This window comes from Mustela putorius, unplaced genomic scaffold (assembly GCF_011764305.1).
Source record: "Mustela putorius furo isolate JIRA1106 unplaced genomic scaffold, ASM1176430v1.1 tig00000842_pilon_pilon_pilon, whole genome shotgun sequence".
In the NCBI taxonomy this organism is placed as follows: domain Eukaryota; kingdom Metazoa; phylum Chordata; class Mammalia; order Carnivora; family Mustelidae; genus Mustela; species Mustela putorius.
The window spans coordinates 2627797-2650798 of NW_025421493.1; the positions used below are offsets into that span (position 1 = coordinate 2627797).

The 23002-nt window shown below is 40.4% G+C and overlaps 1 protein-coding gene across 3 annotated transcripts; it reads right to left on the reverse strand.

The window, feature by feature from the left end:
* Positions 1-2859: 2859 nt before the first annotated feature.
* Positions 2860-22203, reverse strand: TAF7L (TATA-box binding protein associated factor 7 like). Of its 3 annotated transcripts, none has more exons than XM_045085305.1 (13): positions 21923-22203; positions 18236-18303; positions 17362-17440; positions 15657-15790; positions 14627-14753; positions 14329-14384; positions 11050-11091; positions 10109-10256; positions 9660-9773; positions 8803-9069; positions 8494-8606; positions 7280-7339; positions 2860-3704 (listed from the first exon to the last, which is right to left on the reverse strand). In XM_045085305.1, the coding sequence occupies exons 1-13, from the start codon at positions 22179-22181 to the stop codon at positions 3663-3665; spliced, it is 1509 nt and encodes a 502-aa protein (XP_044941240.1). In that variant the 5' UTR covers positions 22182-22203; the 3' UTR covers positions 2860-3662. The 3 variants fall into 3 exon arrangements, with proteins under 3 accessions (XP_044941240.1, XP_004777211.2, XP_012903636.1); XM_004777154.3 differs by having other exon boundaries at positions 8803-9072; XM_013048182.2 differs by lacking the exon at positions 21923-22203 and adding an exon at positions 21217-21350 and having other exon boundaries at positions 8803-9072.
* Positions 22204-23002: the final 799 nt, after the last annotated feature.

The following is a 23002-nucleotide window of genomic DNA, read 5'->3' on the forward strand; positions in this document are numbered from 1 at the left end:
AGTTCAACACCTGCTGAATCAAAAAAGAAGGAGAAAGAGAAGGAGAAAGGAAGGGAGAGAGGAATAAACGTAAAAAAGAAAAGAAAAGAGGGAAAAAGAAAAGAAATGAAAGAAACCCACCTGCACTAGCCCCATCCACTATTGTTACCTGGATTGGTTGCCTCTCAAGGTCCCACACAAATTAGCCAGTTATCCCCTCCTGGAATGGTACTTAAATACCATTCTCATCAATCTGAGGGATTTTTCCCCAGCCTGAAGTAATATGAGAAAAATCAGGACAATGCAGTGAGTTTCCACAGAGTTATATTTATTCAATTTAAAGGTCTTTTATTATGGGTATATATATATATTTTTGGAGTGTTAAAATGTCCTTGTAACTATGGCAATAAAACTATGAAAATAGGTTTTTTTTTTAAAGCTATTTTCTGGCAAAATAAAACCCTGTGAGTCCCTCTTCCCCACCACCAATTTTTTCTCACCAATCTATAACAGCTCTGTCCAATCAAAATATAATGAGAGCCATTGACTCAAATTTTCTAGCAGCTAAATTTAAAAAATAAACAGGTGAAACTAATTTTAGCATTTAACCCAGTATATCCGAAACATCATTTCAATGGGATATCAGTATAAAACAATTACTGAGATACTTTGTATTCCTTTTTTTTTTTTTTTTTTACTAAGTCTTAGAAATTGTCAAGCAGGCTGAAGAGATTCAGCTGGAAGAAAAAACAAAAAACAAAATAAAAAACAAAAGGGCCCCCATCGGTTCAAGATAGGGAACAAAACAAGAAACCCACATAGCTCCAGACAGTTTAGTACTCACAGAGACAGCAAAAGCAAGATCAGCAATGGTATCACTTCCCTGCCTCCCTCATCCCACAGGATGACACCTAAACAAAAGGGGCCCAAGGACATGTAGCGTGAATGGTGGGACATCCTACTGCTGAGTGGCCTATTCCACACTGCAGCTAAGCAGTTTTATGGCCTTTACCCTGTACCCTTTGCGGGTGGTGTGGCAGGCCGAAAGTTCTGTGCCTCATCCGAATGAGGGAGGCAGAGGAGAACCTCCCAGAAGCTTCCCTCAAGATAAGGAGGTGAGTAAGAAATGGTCTTGAAGTGACTTCTCATGAGAGGGCCTATCTTCCCGTGTCCTGGGAGGACTGCGGGGCATTCTGCCAAGGCCTGGGGCAGCCTGCAGTGGAGCCTTGCCTATGTGGCCTGTGTTACTAGTGCAAGGTTGGCAGGGCCTCAGCCCAGAGCGGGTACCCTACAGAAACCCAGTGTGTACTTTACCCTCACTGCACGTCTCAGTGCGAGCTAGCTAAATGTCAAGAGCTCGAAGGCCACTTGTGGTTGGTGGATACCATACTGGCCAGCGCAGGTCTGTAACATGCAAAATTCAGAATCACGGGACTGTAGCAAAAGAAAACTTCACGAGGTATCGTGTGTGTGCGCGCGCATGCGCATGTGTGTGTGTTGGGGTGAGGTGGGGTCAGGGCAGCAGTAAGCCTTGGGTAACTGGAGGGCAGTGGTGAAGTAGTTATCCGGGGTTACAGTGAGATGGGGCAATCGAGGGAATGGAAGTTCACTGCCGGTGAATGGATTTGCCCTCCTTACCCCTTGGCTGTTGTCTTCCCTTCCTTCCTGCCTCTTGGCAGCACAGTCATGGCGGCTCTTGGGCTGTAGGATTGGACAGAGGCTAAACTAGGGCTCTCCTACCTTTCTCACCTCTAGATGCCACCTGTGGCATATATGCCGCCCTCACTAGCCTCAGTCTCTCCAGCCATGTGCCCAGGATGCTTTCTGTTTCTGCTCCAGTCCCCTACCTTCCTTCAGCTGGAAAGGCCTGTCTTTTCAAACTTTGCTTCTTCCCCAACACCTTCTGCCTCTGATACTCAATTCCTTTCCCCCACTCTCCTCATCTTTTAAAGCCTGGGTTTCTGAAAACAAAATTTTTTTTGAGAGAGACTGCGAGAGCACAGGGAAAATGGGGAGAGGGAGAATCCCAAGTAGGCTCCACACCCAGCGCAGAACCTGATGCAGGGCTCAAGCCCATGACCCCGAGACCATGACCTGAGCTGAAACCAAGAGTCAGATGCCCAACCAGCTGAGCCACCCAGGTGCCCCTGGAAAAAAAAATCATTTTTATATCATCTTGGTTTTTAAGCCGTCCTCTAACTTTTCTACTAATCTTAACTTCATTTCACTTGCCCTTAAGATGTGTAGCCCCCTTTGTTCCACTTCTTCCCTGCATTTGCCCTCAGCATTCCTTCCATCTTCCATCCTCTTCTATGGGGCCTGCCCATACATATGGACCTGCTCTTCACTGCCCCATCTTACTAACTTCAATTTGGAATGGGAGCACTGAAAATGGCACAGAAAACTTGGGAGTACATTTCCTAGAGCAGCACTGAATCCATCAACTGGGACCAGACTTGGGTCTAGCTGGACTACCTTCAGAAAACACTCAGATGCCTCTTGGTCATAAGCATTATCATCCTTGATTTCCAGATGAGAAAATAACAGAGGCTCTAAGAGGTATAGGGACCTGCCCAAGGTGAATGGCAGAGCCAGGATTCCAACCTTGCATGTTTATCAGTACAATGTAATGGAAATTTGATGCAAATATGGGAGCTTCCATCTTTCTTGAAATCCCAGGGCTATGCGGTCAATAGGAGATGACTCGCTAGGTTCATTAGGGGTTATCCCAGGGGCTATTTCGAAGGATGCCCCAATTGGACACCATCTTCTGTCATTTCCTAATGGTAGAGTTTTATTGCCGGTCTCTCTAGTTTCCTTTTGGGTAGGACTGCACTCATCATGGGAGCAGTTTAATGAAGTGACAGCAATCCATTTAAAATGAGAAATTCATTTATTGCTTAAAGAACACAGACCAGAACACTTTAACAATACAGCAGACAAAAAATCCAAAAACAACCCACCCAGGGTTTTTAAGGGACTCTTCAGAGGCTTCACAGGCATCTGAATTTTCCTAACCTCTTCTGCAGGATGAAGAGGCTCAGAATAAGGATAATAGCCCAGAATTTCATCTCTGCTCTAACTATTCTCTTAGCTGGCAAATAATAACCAGACACAATTCTAAAAATGCAACAGAACAAAGATAGCAGCAAGAAATCATCCCTGAGCAGGAAAGCAGCATCTATTACCTTAACAGAGACAGTATACAACCTAGCATTAACTGCTGGGAGGTAGACACTTAATTCACTGTGGCAGGTCCTAGCCTTTGGTAGAAATGATTCATTCTATGTTTTAGGAAATATTTAAAATTAACAGGGTAAGGGAACTGGAAACATATGCAAACCAGCTGGATGGCCTTCAGGCTAGACTATCTGTCTTTGGTAAGCATGGCTAAATCATTTGATGGCATCAACAGAACAAAAGCAATAGAAGCAATTCTCAAATTGATAAAGAGAAGCCAAGTTCCATATTGAGTTGGGTTTTTAGGTCTACTACTTTTTTATATTCTGTCCCTTTCTCCACAACCCTAAACTTCAAATTTGACTAGCAGACAAAGGTTCAGATAAACAAATACAAATGACTCAACATAAGGCAATGAAAGGGACAGAAACACATACAATTCATTCAGTCTTCAGCAGTCTAGAGAGTGAATCCAAGGTTCATGTGCCAGGCTGAAGGCTCTCTCACTTCAAAAAATATTTCAGTTGTTCCTGTAGGGAAATGAGCTGAAAGGAGAGGTGAAAAAACATGAAAAATTCACCTGAAATCTTAAGTTCCATTACTTGATCTAGAATTTACTTGTAGGAACCCAAAAGAACTACTGTAACTTAGTGTTCATAAGGTTATCTTAGTCTTGCAATGTCCCAAAGAATGGTGCATGGTCGAAAATGCATGTACAGTGCTGCATGCTGGGTTTCTTTCTTTCTTTCTTTTTTTTTTTTTTGGTGCCAAACTTATAAAAGGAAGCTTTAAAGTTGAATATGTGTAAAAATGAAATATGCTTGCTGTTAAGACTTCGTGCTTCTGGAAAGAGTGTACAGAGGTATCACTGTAGCTTTATTCGAAGAGTCCAAAAATAAAGCAGCTGGGATAGCCTTTTGTCCCACTGAACATGCTGGCTCTTAAACTAAGTCTTAGCTGCTGCTTCTTGCCATGTTATGAGACACTTAGAAACTGAGCCAGGTATCTGACCAATAGGGAGCCTTATGATGTTCTACCTGTTTTGATTCTTTCTAATTCAGAAGTCCTGAGCAGTTTGTGGCATAGGATTTAATTTTTTTTCCCTTGAAATGGCAAAGTGACAGTAACATTAAGAAAGGTGTACTATCTTTGGCACAAAGATAGTTTCTGAGTATTACTCAGTTTAGGTCACTCCATACCAGTGTAGATTTTCATTCTGTGAAATGAAAGGAATGGAACATTACAAAATGATTCTATGCTGCACATCATCTACCAAATGGCTAGAATTGCTTCCTATGGTAGTTTAGAGGCTCTTTCAGCTCAGATGCTGACATGATTACAACCACTGACTGTTTCCGTTCTTTTCCCTTTGTAGGCTCTTTCTCTCGCCACCCCAGGTTCAGACTTCTTGCTAAACAGTCGCCCTGGCTAACTCATCTATCCCCACAACGTCAGTGATCATTTCTCTGCATGAGCCAGCCTCTACTCTCCCATTTTCAAAAGTGCTTTCAACACACCGCGCTTCCAGTTTAGCTCATCAACTTCTCCACCCTCCGTCCCTCATAATTCCCTTCCTGGTGTCTTCTCTTAGAGGCATACCATTTTCCCTGTACTCAGGCTTTGGACTCCTCTGTGTTCTCCTTCTTGCCCTATAAATCCAATCAATTGTTAAGCTCTGATTCCTTCTATCACTTGGAGCTTCCTCTAATCTTTCTCCACTCTAATGTCATCTACTTGCTGCTGGCAGAGAAGTCTTCCTGAGTTACTCCCCAGGTAGAAAACTTTGATGGCTTATTACATCCTACACCGAAAGTCTCAACTCTAGCCTGTCCAGAGCACTCTGAGCCATTGTGCTTTCTATACAGAACACCCTCCTTTCCCTATATCCTTATTAAAACCCTACCACCTTTGAAGGCTCCAGCCAAACACCATTTCTCCATGGAGTCTCCCTAATCTCTATGGACAAAAGTGAGCCCTCATTCCTTTAAATTCCTGTCCCTTTCATGGATCTCTCCCCAGCTGGAGGCAGAGACTGGGTTGTAAGCATTTTGTAGCTCCCTGCAGAGCCTAGATTAAGGCAGGCACCCATCTACACTGACAAAACGAGCTAACATAAAGGACTATGAGTGAATCAAGTTTATGGCTACATTTCTGTGTTAAAAATAGCACTTTGATACTATTTACATGGATGAAAACAAAGATGTTTGGTGAGTGCTAAAGCAATTTGGCACTAATTTTTCACATGGTTGTTTGTTTATAAGCAGTGTTTGGTTAAGTGATCTGCTGAGGGGAAGGAAATATACGGAAGAATTCCCCTCGCCTTGCTGGTATGGGGAACGGGGATGAGGGATGCTGTCTCTACCTTAACAGCACCATGTTAAGCGCATCAACATATGACCTCAGTTCCTTTATAACTTTTATCCTCAATTTTTTAGGGCTTAAGTCAACATACATTTCCTGTACAGCTACTTGACCCTCACTCCCACATTACTCTCTTTTCTTTTCACTCTGATGACTCTCTTGGGGCTTTATTTATTTATTTAAAATATTTTATTTATTATTTGACAGAGAGAGATACAGCGAGAGAGGAAACACAAGCAGGGGGAGTGGGAGAGAGAGAAGCAGGCTTCCCGCTGAACAGGGAGCCCAATGCAGGGCTCAATCCCAGGACCCTGGGATCATGACCTGAGCCAAAGGCAGATGCTTAACGACTGAGCCATCCAGGTTCCCCTTTCTTGTGGTTTTAAATACAGTTGTTCAAGTTAGAAGTCTGGCATGCACCCTTAACACTTCCTTCAACACCCACTAATTGACCCAACTCCCATCAACTCTATTTTTAAAATACATTCTCTCATATATGAATTTTTGCGACAACATTATTCATGATAGCTAAAAAGGGGAAACCACCCAAATGTCCATCGATGGATGAATGGATAAACAAAACATGGCATGTATGGTATGGAGACACACACACACACACACACACACACCATGGAATATTGGAATATTATCCACCCACAAAATGGAATAAACTACTGATACATGCCACAGCATGGATTAAATTTGAAAGCCTTATGCTAAGTGAAAGAAGCAGATACAAAAGACCACATATTATTTCCTTTTAGATAAAATAAGCAGAAAGTACTTCCATGGTTGCCTAGGTTTGGCAGGTGGGAAGAATCCAGAAGAAATGGGGAGTGACTGCTAATGAGTATAGGTTTCTTTCTGGGGTGATGAAAGTTGTCATTACCTCTTATGAAACCGCCACACAACCTCCTAAAGTGGCCTCCCTGCTTCAACTCCTGCCCCCCTATAATCCATTCTCCCAATAATAATCAGAGTGATCTTTTAAAAAATTTGAATTAAATGTGACCCTCCTATTGCTTCTTGGCCTTTTGGCTAGGATCAAGTGTAAATGTGACCATCCCGCTCAAAACTCTTCATGGGTTTCCCACTGCACTTAATATGAAAACCCATCCTCCTTCCTGTGGCCTGCAAGGGACCATACGCTATGGCCTCTGCCTACTTCTGCAACCTTATGTTAAGTCACTCTCTTCCTTGGTTTAAATACTCCAGAAGTCCTCCAAGAGGCCAAGTTCTTAACCAATGTGGGACCTGGCATATTCCCATGTGGGACCCACCCAAGAGGCTCTCCAGTCCCTCTTCACCTGGACTTATCCTATAGGTCAAAGAGGAAATATTGCTTCCTCAGAAAGGCCAATCATTTTAATTTAATTCTGTTTAAAGCACTACTCTTTTTATTCAAATATCACCATGGATTTTTTTTTCTCCTTCACAGCATTTCTTCACAATTTGTACTTTTAGATTTGTATGCTAATTTTTTCACTACCAGTCTTCCATGTTAGACAGTCATCTCCACGAGGATAAGAAGTGTCGTATTCAACACTGTTTGTACATCTTATGCTTTTCACTTAACAGGCATTTGATATCTATTGAATGAGTGAATTTTCACAAAAACCTTGCTCCAGCCTGCTACCTCTCATTTAGAAGATTTGGCCATTACTACTCCTGTGACAGGAACAGCCAGAAATGACACTGGGGGTAGGGTGGGGGAGTCTTTGTAGCAAATGTTTCCTCATTGATTGGAAAACACACCCACCTGCTCATTTTTTTGCATTTCCTGTAATGTAAGCTGCTCCAGCACAGACTGTAAATGATTCTGGAAAACAAAATGCATAAATGATGAATGCTGAGTCTCAAGGGAAAAGAGAACCAAGTGACACAAAGAGTTTGGCAAATAATTTGATAAGAAAACTGTCAGTTATAACAAAAGAATACTCTCTTTAAAGGATTTAGAGTAAAAAAAAACTGTACCCCCTAACTACAAAGCCATCTGATTTGCTTTTATAACCCTACCCACAGTACTTTTTTTTTCTTGCCATAAAATAAATGGTTAGAATGCCTTCATGTTAACTTTTTCTAGCACAAATCTTTTTACTATGGTGAACTATTTAAAAAGCTGGCTTGGAATTTGATGCTGACTCATTGACTTCCCTGCACTAGGACAGAATATTACTATTCCTAGCTAGTACTTCATACAACATCATAATAATGCCATACAGCTGTATCTTCCAAAGCATGTCCACATGTATCATCTCACTTGGTTATTCTAAAGGACAACACTCTAAATAGGTATAGTTCTATGTCACACCGCTCCATTTTGATGACTACAGCTCTCCAGAAAATGAAATCTGGCAAGGAATTTTCCAGATGCTTCAGAATTTCCCTCACTATAAAAAAGATGCAAACAAGGCCTAAACATACATTTTCCTTTGGTTGAAATGTGTATTAACAAAAATAAAGCAAGATATTTATTCTTGTTCAGGCATGCATCATAACATTTAAATATGAATTTGGTTAATTTTCTTTCACTGCAATGAATACATTTTGGTACAAACAATGGGATTCAATCTATGTCTTATACTTATTGTGGTCCCTGGCAAGTTACTTAACCTCTTTGGATTTTCAATTCCTTATCTATAAAATAGGACTAGTGACAGTGCCTGTGTTTCAGGAATGTGAGGATGAAATGAGATGATACATGGAAAATAGTTATGCCTTTCACATGACAGCTGTTCAGTATTGGTAATTACTATCTTAAGTTTCCTGGTCTCCTCCCAAAACTGCTTATGCGAGATGAGCAAAACTACTCAGGTAAAAGGAATACGGTTATATTCTCTTAGGGGTTTTGAGGAGGTTGATTAGGTATGCAAATGAATAAGAATGCTGCATAGAGACAACATGAATAGAAACACAATGGGTTTTCAAAAGTAAGATATCAAGATATCTTTATCCCAGCCAACAGGAATTTACCTTGAGCGCCAGGTTTTCCACTTTCATTATGAGATTCCTCTGTCTTTGTGCTTTGCATCGAATCTCTTGGAGCTTTTTCTCCATGTAATGAATCTGCTTCTGAATATCCATAACTAACAGAGATAGACAGAAATTTTAACTAAACATAGCCTAAACTAGTGGACCGAGATCAAAATCAACTAAAACTCCACTACATATCTCAGCAATAACTTCTCAAACCTAGCCTTGCATCTAACATGTATTTATAGTCCATCTTCAGCACTGCTGCCCACTCTGTCCTAACCCTTTGGTTTTTCTTCTATAACTTACCTATTGAACTGGCTCCTTCCTTTGCCTCATACTGGCCAGATGCAAAGAACTTGGCCTGTAGCTCCCTTTCCAGATCCTCTTCATAATAATCTTCATCCTCTTCCTCAATTTTGTACTCATCATCATAGTCATCCTCTTCATCCTCATCCTCCTCATCCTCCTTATTGTCGTCATCTTCGTCATCGTCGTCATCATCATCGTCGTCATCATCATCATCATCATCATCACTGCTAGAATCACTGAACACCTCCCGAAGCATACCATATCCTACTGGTTTTAAGGAAGAGGAAGATGAAAGTGTATGAATCTTCAAATGACTCCCAGTCTAACTGTAATTATACTCCCTCCCCTCAAATTCACCAGACAACCAAAGACTTTAATAATTTTATCAAAGGAAGATTATTTCCTTCCTAGAACAATGATGGGAAATGCAAAACACTAACATTCTTTCATGTATTCAATGATCAAGGCATTTAGAATACCAGGGATGGATGGGAGATTAGAACACCGATCTAAGGGTGCCTGGGTGGCTCAGTGGGTTAAGCCTCTGCTCAGGTCATGATCCCAGGGTCCTGGGATGGAACCCACATTGGGTTCTCTGCTCAGCAGGGAGCCTGCTTCCCCCTCTCTCTCTACCTGCCTCTCTGCCTACTTGTGATCTCTGTCAAATAAATAAATAAAATCTTAAAAAAAAAGAACACCAATCTAAAACCCCTAAAGTGCTGAGGGACCAATAAGAGGAAGAAAGGAAAAAGCCTCTTTTTTCTGTGATTGGCCTGTTAGTCTCTGGAAACTGTCCTTTCACACAGTCAACAACTGTCCTCTCCGAAGTTCTTGTTTTGCCTTTATAAACATACCTGATGAGATATGATCCTGCTTATAGTCACTCATTCCTGGGGATAGTGCAAAGCCTTGGATAGAGCCCTGACTCTCTATTTCCTTGGTTTCACCTTCAGCAATGACTTCCCATCCTGAAAGTTGGATCAGTTAGGGAACAAGCAGAAAGAAAGAAGTAGGCACAATTGAAAGGGAAGAGGCTCTCTGGCTGAAAATGCTATTTAATTTAGTCCAACTTCAGGCCATTTGTATCTGTATTCCTAGTATGAAGAAGTACCTTATACTGAGTTACACAAGTAAATACATTTCTATCACATGAATTTACTGTTCCTAGCTAGGAAGTAACATTTCCAAAACCTTAAGTTCTACACATTAAAATGTGCACACAAATACCAGAAATAAGGGTTTGTAAGCAAGTGCATATGGGGTGGAAGAGACTACACAGAAAAGATTTAGTATAAAAGGATACGAGCACTGACAGCTTCAGCATCTGAACACAAGAGTCTTTTCACTTCCTTTTCCACATCAGGAGATTCAATGTACTGAACCAAAGTGGGGGATGGGGGGATACCAGTAAGGTCGTTTAACACCCTGTGTTTTGCAGGAATGCTCTTTTCCTACATACAAATGAATTCAAATAATTAGGCTTCTCTAATATGCATGCAATCAAATTTCAACATTAAATCATGCTATTTACAAAGGAATCTTTGACTAGCATCTAGGTTTTTGTATAGTAAGCTTATCCACCCCCCCCAAAAAATTACTTGAGACATTTAACTTTTTCAATCTGCAACTCTGTGTTAAAGACCTCTCTCAGAAGCACAACCTTTAGGTCTCATTTATTAACTATTTTCTCTGACACATATTAGCAAAGAACTACAATTCCTTATTTGTTATTTAGAAGTGATTTGGTCTAGAGATCCAAATTCCCAGAGTTCACTTCTCCACATCTATATTATTAAAGATCTTCCTATAAAAACTGGGTCTTAGCTACATGTTCTCCCTTAAATCCAATTTTAGACAATTATCTCCACAGCAACCAATTCATCATGCCACAAATAGAAATCAGAACTTTGAAAGGGAAGAAGCAATTGCAAACAACTGCTGGTAAAAGTGAACCCTGGCTTCCAAGAAATGGGTTTTAAAGTAAGTACCAGAACAAAAAAACAGATTAGAATACACAGTCACTAGTCAAATTTTATCTTTTCCTCTAGGAGTTATCACACATTAAACAATGAATCCATTTTTAAGTGAATCAAATTCAGTCTCTGTGCATGGCAGTAGAAGTTAGAGATGAGAAGTCTGGCTTAAAAGTAACCTTTATGATTTCTTTGATTTGCTTGAAAGTAATAAGCAATGAAATAAAACACACTAAGGGTAAACAATAAAGTTATATTATGATTGTTCTACCTCAGGAAAGCTGATTTCTTCAATTTGTTTGAAGTCGGTGAGCTACGAAATAAAACACAATAAACAATGAAGTTATATTACGATTGTTCTACTTCACTAAAGCTTAAAGAATTCTAAAATAATTAACTTAGTTTTACATTCATTTAGTAGGCACTCAAAAAATGCTGTTGACTGATAGTAGAAAAGCCAAGGCAACTGTGTTCATAGACTAAGATATTCAACTCAATAAAGTTGTCAATTCTCCCCAAATTGATCTATATGTAGGGTTAATGCAATTCCTACAAAAATTCCAACAAAATTTTCTGTGGACCCAGAAAACGTTTTCTAAACTTCAAACATACTCTAAAATTTATGTGGAAAGGTAAAGGCTCTGGAATGGCTAAAACAATCTTGACAATGAAATATAAAGAACAATCTTCTTGACCTCAAGACTTACATAGCTACACTGTGATATCAGTAGAAGGATCAACATACAGATCAATGGAACAGAATAGGGAACCCAGAAACAGACAGATACAAATATGCTCAAGGGATTCTGATATGTTATAAAAGCAATACAGTGGAAGAAGGATAGACTTTTTAACAAATGGTGCAGGAGCAACTGAACATGCAAGATGCAAGAAAAAAAAATGAACATTGAACTAGGGGTGTCTGGGTGGCTCAGCCGGGTAAGCACCTGCCTTCAGCTCAGGTCATGATCTAGGGCTCCTGCTCAGTGGGGAGTCTGCTTCTCTCTCTCTCTGTCCCTCCCCCTACTCGTTTTCTCAAACTCTCTCACTTGCTACCTCTCTCAAATAAATTATTAAAAAGTATTCAAAAATTAGGTCAAAAATGGATTGCAGGCTTAAATGTAAAATGTAAAACTTTAGAAAAGAGAAAATAGGAGAACATCTTCAGGATCTGGGCTAGGCAAAGAGTACTTAAACTTGACACAAAGGGACGATCCTTAAAAGGAAAAATTAATACTTTGGACTCAACCAAACAAAAAACTTTTGCTCTTTGAAAGACCCTGTGGGTAAGATGAAGAGACAAACCACAGAATAGGAGAACATATTTTCAAATTTCTACATATCTGACAAAATGCTAGTATGTGGAATATTAAAAGAACTTTTAAAACTCAATAATAAAAAATCCATTTAGAAAATGGGTAAAAGACATGAACAATCATTTCACTGAAGTGAAATATATGGGTGGCAAAAAAACATATGAGAAGGTGTCTGACACCATTAGCCATCAGAGAAATGCAAATTCATAGCACAATGAGATCACTACACATCTATCAGAATGGCTAAAATAAAAAATAGTGACAAACACCTAATTCTGGTTAGACTGTAGAGTAACTGGATCACAAGTATACTGCTGGTGGGAATGTACAATGTTAAAGCCACTTTGGAAACCATATGGTAGTTTCTTAGAAAACTAAACATTCAAGGGGCATCTGGGTAGCTCAGTCGGTTAAGCATCTGATTCTTGGTTTCGGCTCAGGTTGTGATCTCATGGGTTGGGGGATTGAGTCCAGCATCAGGCTCCACACTCAGTGAGGAGCATGCTTGAGTCTCTCCCTCTCCCTCTGCTCCTCTCCTCTCCACCCGCATGTGTTCTCTCTCTCTAATCAATAACTCTTGAAAAAAAAAAAAAGATTCTCCCTCTCCCTCTGCCCCTCCCCCTTCTGAAAACAAAACAAAACAAAACATTCAAGTACCATAGGACCCAGCGACTGCACTCTTGGGCATTTATTCCAAGGATACCAATACTTAGGTTCACACGAAAACCTGCTTGCGGCTTTATTTAGAATAGTAAAAAACTGAAAACAACGCAGATGTCTGCCAATGAGTGAATAGTTTAACAAGCTGTGGTACAACCATACGATGGAATACTACTCAGCAATGACAGGAACGAACTATTGATACATGCAACGACTTGCATGGATCTTAATGGAGTAATGTTTAGTGTGGGGGAAAGCTGGTATTAAATGTTACTCATTGTATGAGTCCATCTATATGACATTCTGAAAATGACTACATTAAAGAGATGGAAAACATAACCGTGATTGCCAGGGGTTAGAGACTGAGGGAGTAGGGCAGGAGGGAGATGAGTGTGACTATAAAAGGGCGATGGGGCACCTAGGTGGCTCAGTTGGTTGAGAGTGTGACTCTTGGTTTCAGCTCAGGTTGTGATCTCAGGGTCATGAGATCAAGCCCTGCATCCAGCTCCACATTCAGTGGGGAGTCTGCTTGAAGATTCTCTCCCTCTGCCTCTTCTCCCATTCATTCATTCTCTCTAAAATAAGTAAATAAGTCTTTAAATTTTTTTTTTAAAGGGGCAAGATGAGGGATCCTTGTGGTAATGGAACTGCATAGTATTTTGACTTGTAGGCGGATATTTGATCATATACATGGGATAAAACTGCACAGAACTAAACACACACACACGTACAGGTAAAACTGGAGAAATCTGAATAAGATTGGTGAATCATATAATATCAATTTCCTGTTTGTGATAATGTACTGTAGTTTTGCAAAGAGTTACAATGATGAAAACTGGATAAAGAGCACAGGGTATCTCTCTTTTATTTCTTTCACCTGCATGTGAACCTACAATTATTTCAAAATTTAAAGTTAATTGAAAAAAGAAAAAGCTGGGGCACCTAGGTGGCTCAAGTGGGTTAAAGCCTCTGCCTTCAGGGGCGCCTGGGTGGCTCAGTGGTTTAAAGCCTCTGCCTTCGGCTCGGGTCATGATCCCAGGGTTCTGGGATTGAGCCCCACATCGGGCTCTCTGCTCAGTGGGGAGCCTGTTTCCCCCTCTCTCTCTCTGTCTGCCTCTCTGTCTACTTGTGATTTATCTCTGTCAAGTAAATAAATAAAATCTTTAAAATATATATATATATAAAATCTTAAAAAAAAAAAAAAGAAAAAGCCAAGCCACAATAATCCTGTAGCTTGTCCAAGGTTCTCCAAGTCTGAGGTAAGGTTAGGAATATAACAACAGGTCTCAATTCTCAGTTCTTTAAAACTAGATCCTGCAACTGAAAACTGAAAGCATTAGCAGGAGTTTCAAATTCATGGCACATCCAGATCCCTAAACGATCGGGTCTGGTTTTTGTGCACTATAGAATCACAGTTGGTACCACACAGTGCCTGGCATTTATCTCACAGTAAAACTTTATTGAACCTATAAAGGAATGAACAAATTAATCCCCAACTGACTGTGTCCCTTTCCTCCCCACTCATAATCCTCTTCCAATGCACCCAGTAGACACAGAAGTAGCATGCAACTAACCTTTTTTGTTGTTTTGCGGAACCTTTTCTTTCTGACATTCTTAAGTGGTGGAGTAACTAAAATAAATTCAACATGGTGAAATGTATATAGGACTGTAGTCACACATCTATCTGAATTTGATAAAGAGAAAGGTCATGCTATAAGCTACTGGCTCATGACATGACCTGTTCCTTTAAGAGTATCTAGATGCCTCACAAACCAAACACCTAAGTGTGGTAACAGGTCCCTGGCTCACAAGTAATTAGGATTCAGCAGATAAATGTAGTCATCCATAATGAGCAAGGGGATAGTGACTTACTGCCATGCTTCCAGACATATTTTTTCTGTCTCTCTTTTTCATTTTTCCTGATTACTTTAAGATCAGTAGAGGTAACTGGTTCTTCTGGAGAAGAGTGGAGATCACCATCAGCAGTGCACACAAGCATCTACATTTAACAAAGATAAAGAAGTTGACTATGGCCCCAAATCTTGTGTTAGTTATTAATTGTGATCATTTTTACTACCAGAAATCTGGGCGCATAGAAATAAGGAGAATGTTACTTGGCAATTCCAGAAAACCAAGTATTAATATACATCCATATTCATTCTCTCTGTCTCCACAGCTTTGTATATAGATTCTGGGTTTTGTTTTTGTTTTTATTTGTTTGTTTTAGCTCAAAGGCTTACCACTGCAGAGGAAATATGTTCCAAACAAATATATTTTAGCAGTTTGATTTAGAAGACAAACAAGAAATCAACAGTTAAGATAATGAAAAAGAACAAACATAAATCTACAGATTTCACAGCATCTTGCTTTAGCAGAAAGTTCAGAAGATCCCAGACCCTCATTTTTTTTTTCAGATGAAAATCATTATAAATGGCAAACATAGGGGCGCCTGGGTGGCTCAGTGGGTTAAGCCGCTGCCTTCGGCTCAGGTCATGATCTCAGGGTCCTGGGATCGAGTCCCGCATCGGGCTCTCTGCTCAGCAGGGAGCCTGCTTCCTCCTCTCTCTCTCTCTCTGCCTGCCTCTCTGCCTACTTGTGATCTCTCTCTGTCAAATAAATAAATAAATAAAATCTTTTAAAAATAAATAAATAAATAAATAAATAAATGGCAAACATAAACCTTTATTAGCTAAAAGCTATCTGGATAAAATTAAGTAGTCAAAAATTATGGATCAAACACCAAACACCATGACATTGTATTTCTGTGCAATTGAGCTGGAATTAGAAACGATAAGCAGCCATTCACCAAGTGGGAAGAAGAACTGAAAGAAAGAGAAAAGTAGGGAGAAAGGGATTCCTTGAAGCATGTAAGAGCTAGTAGATGAGGAAAACTCATCCATACCTGAGAAATATCTGCCGTTTTATAAAAAGTTTTTTTATCAAGAGTTTTCAGACTTCCAATAACACATGGCAAATCAACCACCTTTGCAGCTAGTGAGACATCTTCTACATCAACAACTGCATGACGTCCATCAGCTGAAGAGAGGTAGGAAAAATTAAAGTTGACATCTTCCCAATGCCTTCTTAAGCTTCCTAGAGTTTCAGTAATGAAGACTTACGTGGGACAGACTAGGCTTTCAGCAAAACCTACTATCATCATGCTAGAATTGCATATATAATTAGTAACTTCCCAGAGCAAAGAAGGCAGGGTAGATGTTTATGCTACTTGATCAAAAATAGGTAAGTTTTTTTTTTTCCTAATCCCTGTGAACTAAATGCGGATGAAGTGGTAAGTGTTCTCAGTCTCCTCCTGAAAGGCAAACTCCATTCAAACCCATTCATTTTGACACTATTAGAAGCACTTGGTTATGTCATCACACATGGGTATTTTCAAAGGGTCAAGTGAAGGAAGGGTTGATCCCAGAATGGTCCTAGTAAACCTGAAGTTATAATCTCTAGTTACCTTCACAAAGATATTATCCTACACAATATCCATATATAGTAGGAATACATATATTCAAATGTTGACAACCCTGATTCCTGCACAGATGTCTCAAACATGAATGTCCTTTAACACAAGAAGATTCAAGTGAAATCTTCTAATAGTAAGTGAAAAAGAAAAATGCAGAATGATGTAGGATAGATTCTTTTTGTGTCTTTATTTCTTTAACTTTAGGGGTGCCTGGGTGGCTCAGTCATTAAGCATTTGCCTTTGGCTCAGGTCATGATCCCAGGATCCTGGGATCAAGCTCTGCATCAGGCTCCCTGTCCAGCAGAAGACCCTACTTCTCCCTCTTGGACTCACCCTGCCTGTGTTCCCTCTCTCTCTGTCTCGCTCTGTCAAATAAATTAAATCTTTAAAAAATAAATAAAGTAACTTTAAAGATACAGATGATTTAAATGTTTGTTTTGTGCATAAAAATTTTGTCTGTAAGGAACTACAAGGAGAAACAATTATTATTAGTGATCTTTGGCATTAACATTGGGGCATTGCAAGGGAGAGGTTCACTTTATTTTTTGAACTCTTCTGTTTTATATGAATTTTCTAACCATGAACTTGTATTACCTGTTTAAAAATGTTAATAAGGACTACCTGAGTGATGGTATTATAGACCATTTAAATAGTCTATAATTTTTTACTTTTAAAAAACTCTTTTACTTTTACTTTTTTTTACTTTTATAATACTTTTAAATACTTTTAAATACTTCTCTGTATTTAAAACACCTAGTAAATATTTAACACAGAGAAAGATATGTGATTTTTATAAACAAAGAACAGTATTCATTTGTCATTCCCTGGACAGTCAGAAATCACAAAGCCTATATGTAGGAGACAAACAGCAGTATATAAATCTCATAGTTGGCCCCCATGTTTTTCCTTATATACACTATAATGATTACCTCAAATTACATAATTTCTACTTCCTTTCCTCAATAAGAAGCTATGAAAGTGACCTAAGGCTTCTTAAGACTTCTTAGAGTCTATCAAGGCAGAGACCATATTCTGCTCTTTGTCATATCCTTAGTATCTAGTATAGTGTCTGGCACATAGCAATCTCCGAATAAATTATTGTTCAATGTATGGCAAATGGATATTAACTACTTACAAGATAAGTCAATTTTGAGTTTATTCTTCATGGCAACACTTCTAGAATGTAGTATCTTCCTGACAGCAGATGCATGTTCCTAAAAAGAAGGGAGGTTGAACAATCAGAAGGATGAATAGTCTGCTTGGCAACTAATGGAGATGTGTCACAGACAGTGCTCCCTTAAATAAAACCTTAAACCTCCCAAATGTTAAGAACAATGCCATGCACCATGGCATACCGTGCACTATGTAAGGAAAGTTAGGATGAGGCTGACTCTAGTCTCAGTGTTGTTTCTTAGCAGCTACAGTTCTTCTAGCTCTACATTCCTGCCCTGCAGCTGTAGTTGCTAAGGAAAGGCTTAAGCTTCAGTTTACTGGGTGTATTAGGTAGACCTAACTGGGAAAATACCTTTCTGAAACCTGTCTTTAATATAGCTTGCTTAGACTAAATACTACTTTAATGCAGATATTAAAGGGAGAAGAGACCCTAACACAATGTTAAGATGAGCTTCAACAGCCTGGCATGCTGATGAATTTGAGGAAATAGTGATGGTCCCCCTCACTGCCCCTTTGGAGGTGACAGAAAGGATTTAAAAAGTCTTATCTCCGCTGTCCAGTGAACAGGCTGTTAGCACCTCTGGTAAGTGACTGAATCCCTCACTGTCACAGCCGTTTGCCAGGAAATCAGCCCACGTGATAGGCAGCATGTACAGGATGAAAGATATTCTGCTAAAAGAGTACACACTAGATAGGACTGTTGAATAGAACGTGATTCCTGGGAGACAAATGTTCTTAGTTTTTATAGCATACCTTAAATAGAAATGCCACAGAATCCAAGCAGAGCTAATACATATGCACTGAAGATATTTGTCTGAGATAAAAGGGTTTCTTACCAGAGGCAGACGCAATATAAACTGGTTCTCAAGTTCGTGAGGAGGTTCATCCTGGCTTTTACTCATCTCTTTGTTTTTGAGTTCATGAAAGCAAAAACAAAATCGACAGAAAGTGACCAAAAACTCGTCTTGCTCGCTCTGCTGACCACTTCTGGTAGCACTGGTTACATTATACAAGATCTTGCTCATAACCCTCACTGGAATGATGTGTGCACAGCTCTGAAGTATCTTACTTGACATAACTTGATTATTTCTAAAAGGCACTTCATCTCCCCTTCAATATATGCAGACTTTCCAAGGAAAGCCCAAATTACACGATAACAAATGAAGTAATAGTTGTTATGAAACATGATTTTGTCTTCTTAATGATATCCTTAGACTGTTAGGTAAAAGACCATCAACTCAGTGGTGGCTACTGAAGCAAATTACATGTCTCCACAGTGAAGAGGGACAACCAAAGGCCAAAATCAACCAAAACCATGGGCGGAAATGTTCTATGATGAACGGCATAATTTTTAACATTTCATTCACTTTAATGGATTGGTAGAAATTAAGCCCATGGGAGAACAGATAGCTTTTACAACTCTAAAGTCAGCATCAACAGCTCTGAGCTATCTTGGAAAAAAGTTAGGAGTCCAGTACTTATGGCTAGGCCATCTATATGAGTACACTTAAGTCCATGGAATAGACACTTTCTTGAGGCTAATATGAAAGATCAGAAAACCCAATTAACCAATTCATTAGTAACATTTACTATGTACATTCTATATGCCAGGTACTTCACTGTATTAGGTCTATCATTTCATTTAATCCTCACAACCACCACTTACTTGAAATACCTCTAAAAGTTATTTAAAGGAATCCTAAAATGGATCCCTTTATTAAAAAAAAAAACAAAATAACCTCCTGTAAAGTACATAATCTCATCACCATTCATCTTTATTTTTAATTTAACTTTCCATCTATTTGGGATATATCTGTAAGTGGCTTTCATGCTGGGTTTTAGGGCTCTAAGGACTTCTAAGGAAATTTTTCTCAAAAGGTGGAAAGAAAGCAATATACATATGTGAAACCTGACAAGGTCTTCCTATGCTCTAAGGACATTAACCTATACACCAAGTTATAAAATCTTACACCTTAAGAGTAAAATCTCCAGTTAAGTGCACCTCCTAATACTCTGTAAACCATTTGAATCCCACTTAAAAGCATTGGAACCATTTTTTAAAACACATGCAAGTGAGCCTAAGACCGTATTATGGTGAAATCATTAACCAGTCCTTCAGAAACGACTTCAGAAACTACCAGAAAGGTATTAACCAGTCCTTCAGAAACTGACTTCAGAAACTACCAAAAAGGCATAGAAAGCAAGAGATGTCAGCAGTGGAAAAGGAGACACCCGAAATGAGAGAGAGATTATTTGCCATAGTCAATTCTTCTTTTCCTACGTATATAAGGATATATATATATACATACACACACATATATGTATGTATGTGTGTGTGTGTGTATGTATGTATACACACAGATACAGAAACAATGTGAACATAAGGAAAAAATTAATTAAAATAAATAAAATAAAATTCTTGGAGCTGGGCACACTGCCTAACAGAATGAAAAGTAGCAAATACCAGGTTGGGGGCAGAAATACAGATTATTTGGGGGCGCCTGAGTGGCTCATCGGGTTAAGCCTCTGCCTTAGGCTCAGGTCATGATCCCAGGGTCCTGGGATCCAGCCCCACATCGAGCTCTCTGCTCAGTGGGGAGCCTGCTTCCTCCTCTCTCTCTGCCTGCCTCTCTGCCTACTTGTGATCTCTCTCTGTCAAATAAATAAATAAAAATTTTAAAAAAATTAAAAAAAAAGAAATACAGATTATTTGAAGAACTAGCTGCTAAGCAAGATTTTATCAGATCAGAAGTAACTTTTGCATTTTTCAGAACTAAGACTAGGGCATTTTGTTCATTTCAATGCCTTCCAGCAACTCCTCTCTTAAGAAATAAAGAATGTAAGAATCAAAACCATTTCAGGGGCGCCTGGGTGGCTCAGTCGTTAGGCGCCTGCCTTTGGCTTGGGTCATGATCCCAGAATCCTGGGATCGAGCCCCATGCCGGGCTCCCAGCTCCGCTAAAAGCCTGTTTCATCCTCTCCTAGTCCCCCTGCTTGTGTTCCCTCTCTCACTGTGTCTCTCTCTGTCGAATACATAAATCTTAAAAAAACAAAAAAGCCAAAACTATTTCAGAGAAGGTGGACAACCCTAGCTGAAATGACTTTTTTTTAAAGATTTTATTTATTTATTTGACAGAGAGAAATTACAAGTACACTGAGAGGCAGGCAGAGAGAGAGAAGGAAGCAGGCTCCCTGCTGAGCAAAGAGCCCGATGCGGGACTCGATCCCAGGACCCTAAGATCATGACCTGAGCCGAAGGCAGCGGCTTAACCCACTGAGCCACCCAGGTGCCCTGAAATGACTTTTAATTAGTTGTAAAATTTGTTACCTTTTACCTTCATTTACGCAACGAACCGGGTGTATCGTATTTAAGAAAAGGCATCCATTTTTTTTTTTTCAGACTAGCACTCTGATAAGTAATTAAACTAACAGCAGCGCTCTCCACCATTCACTCCCAGCTCCATCTCGTTTCAGCGCAATCAGAATTGGAATTAGAATTACAGCTAACTGGAGGGTGCCTAACAGCATGCTCCAGGCAGCACAAGTCAGCACAAGCCTAAATGAGTATTTTCTCAAGTTCACAGCCTCTGGCAGCAGTTTGAAACCAAGGACCACTCCATCCTTATCTCAGGGGCACTCAGCTTCCAAGGAAGAGTCCAGATCCTAGGTTCTGATCCAATTTCCCTGGAAAACCTCCCGCGGGGCCCAGGGTCCCCAGCCTTCGCGCCCGCGGTCCAGGCGGGTTGGGGAGGGAAGTGCGGCGCGCGGGAGCTAGGCGCTGACCCTATGCGGGAACCCTCTGACGGCCGCGACTCACCCGGTGCTCCGCCGACTCGCGCCAGGACGGGAAAGGCAGCGCGGGGGGAGCCAGCCTTTATTCTTTGGGTGGGGTTGGGGGGCGGGTTCCGGCGAGGGCATTAGTGGGCTCACGGGCAGCGGGCATGGAGGCTGGCTGCGGACCGACCGCGTGGCGACAGGTAGGAGACGCGCGCACCGCCCTTCCCAGCGTAGCCACGCCTCCTGGCCAGGGCCGACTGGACCCGCGGGTGGCCTCCAGTTCACGCGCGTGCCTGGGCAAGGAGGCTTGAAAGGCGCTGAGCTTGGCGGGGACCTTGCTGAGCAAAGCTTCCAAACAAATTCATTTTACGAGGGGGCGACCTTCGGGGCGGCCGGGACAGTCTTAGCAGTACACTGTGGTATTTGTAAAGGGGGCGGTTCATTCGGTTGCTCCTCAAAGCCGTTAGGTTGGACCAGTTTGTTCCTCGGTGAGACGACCTCGCCTGGTGACAAATACGTCGCCGTGCAAAACCGTTAAATAACTAGAATCCGCGCCCAAACTACTCTAACATAATTAGCTGTTCTCTTCTCCTCAAGAGAGTCACCTTTGTACCTCTTTCAGACTGGGATACAAGCAACACAGCTTATTTATCCTAAAGGGAGTCTCCGTTCAAATAAACTTATAGCAGTTTTCTCCCAAAAAATAACCTTAGCCTGTGAGGGAAAAAAAAAATTAGGCCACTTACCTTTCCCTTCTGGTAAGTTTACCTGAGGCGCTGTGGCGCCAGCTTGGGTGCCGCTATCGGCATCAGCTTTGGTGACGTGGTCAGCAGAAGTTTGGGTGACTTGGTAGCTGGCATTTTCGGCGCCCGGGTAGCCAACGGTTTCATCCTCGTTGTCGACAGAAATTTGGGGATCTTTTGAGCCGGTTGCTTCCGATGTTGAAACTGTTGGTGTTGAATCATTTTCTAACAGATCTGGAGGCTGTCCCTCAGGGTGCTCCATGGTCTACTCCTTGAGGTTGTAAAATGGCTTCCTTTTTAGTCATGTGACCTTGAAGGTTCCAGAACTTTCATAACATGATGTCAAAGGTATCCTCCTTAAAGACATAGGGATAATATAAAGAGACATTGCTGATGCCTGTTAAAGATGATAGCGATGAAATCTCTACTTCCTAATACATATCTAAACTTAATCAGATAAACATTTTGGGAGGACTGATTATTGTACAGTCATTTCTTCTGGGTAAGATTTTCACTCAGTGAAGGCAAATTATCAGAGTTTCAGACCTAGACAAAATTGTTTTGGTCCCTTTTGGAATCCCTCCATATATTGATCTTTATATCGAGGGTTGAAATACAAAATAGACCAATGAAACTCATTTTTCATGTAGTGTAGTATATTCTTGAAGGCATTTATATCACAAAATAGTTCTTTAATAGGTCAAAGGAAGGGGACGCCTGGGTGGTTCAACAGGGTAGACAATTACCTCAGGTCATGATCCTGGCGTCCTGTAATCCAGCGCCACCTAGGGCTCCTGCCCAGTATGGAGTCAGCTTCTCCATTTGCCTGCTGCTTTCCCTGCTTGTGCGCACTCTCTGTCACCCCTCCCCCTTCAAATAAATAAATAAAATCTAAAAAAATAATAATTCAAAGGAAAAATTCCTTTTTTGGTAACTAAAATAGCCGAGTAACTGTTTTGAACCATATAGCTAATGTGAATTATGTCATTAACTTTCCTTGTGATAGCTGCTAGAAAGCTCAGAACCAATTTTACAAACTTACCTCAAACAACTATGAACTTTATTGGCATATGCCGATCTTTC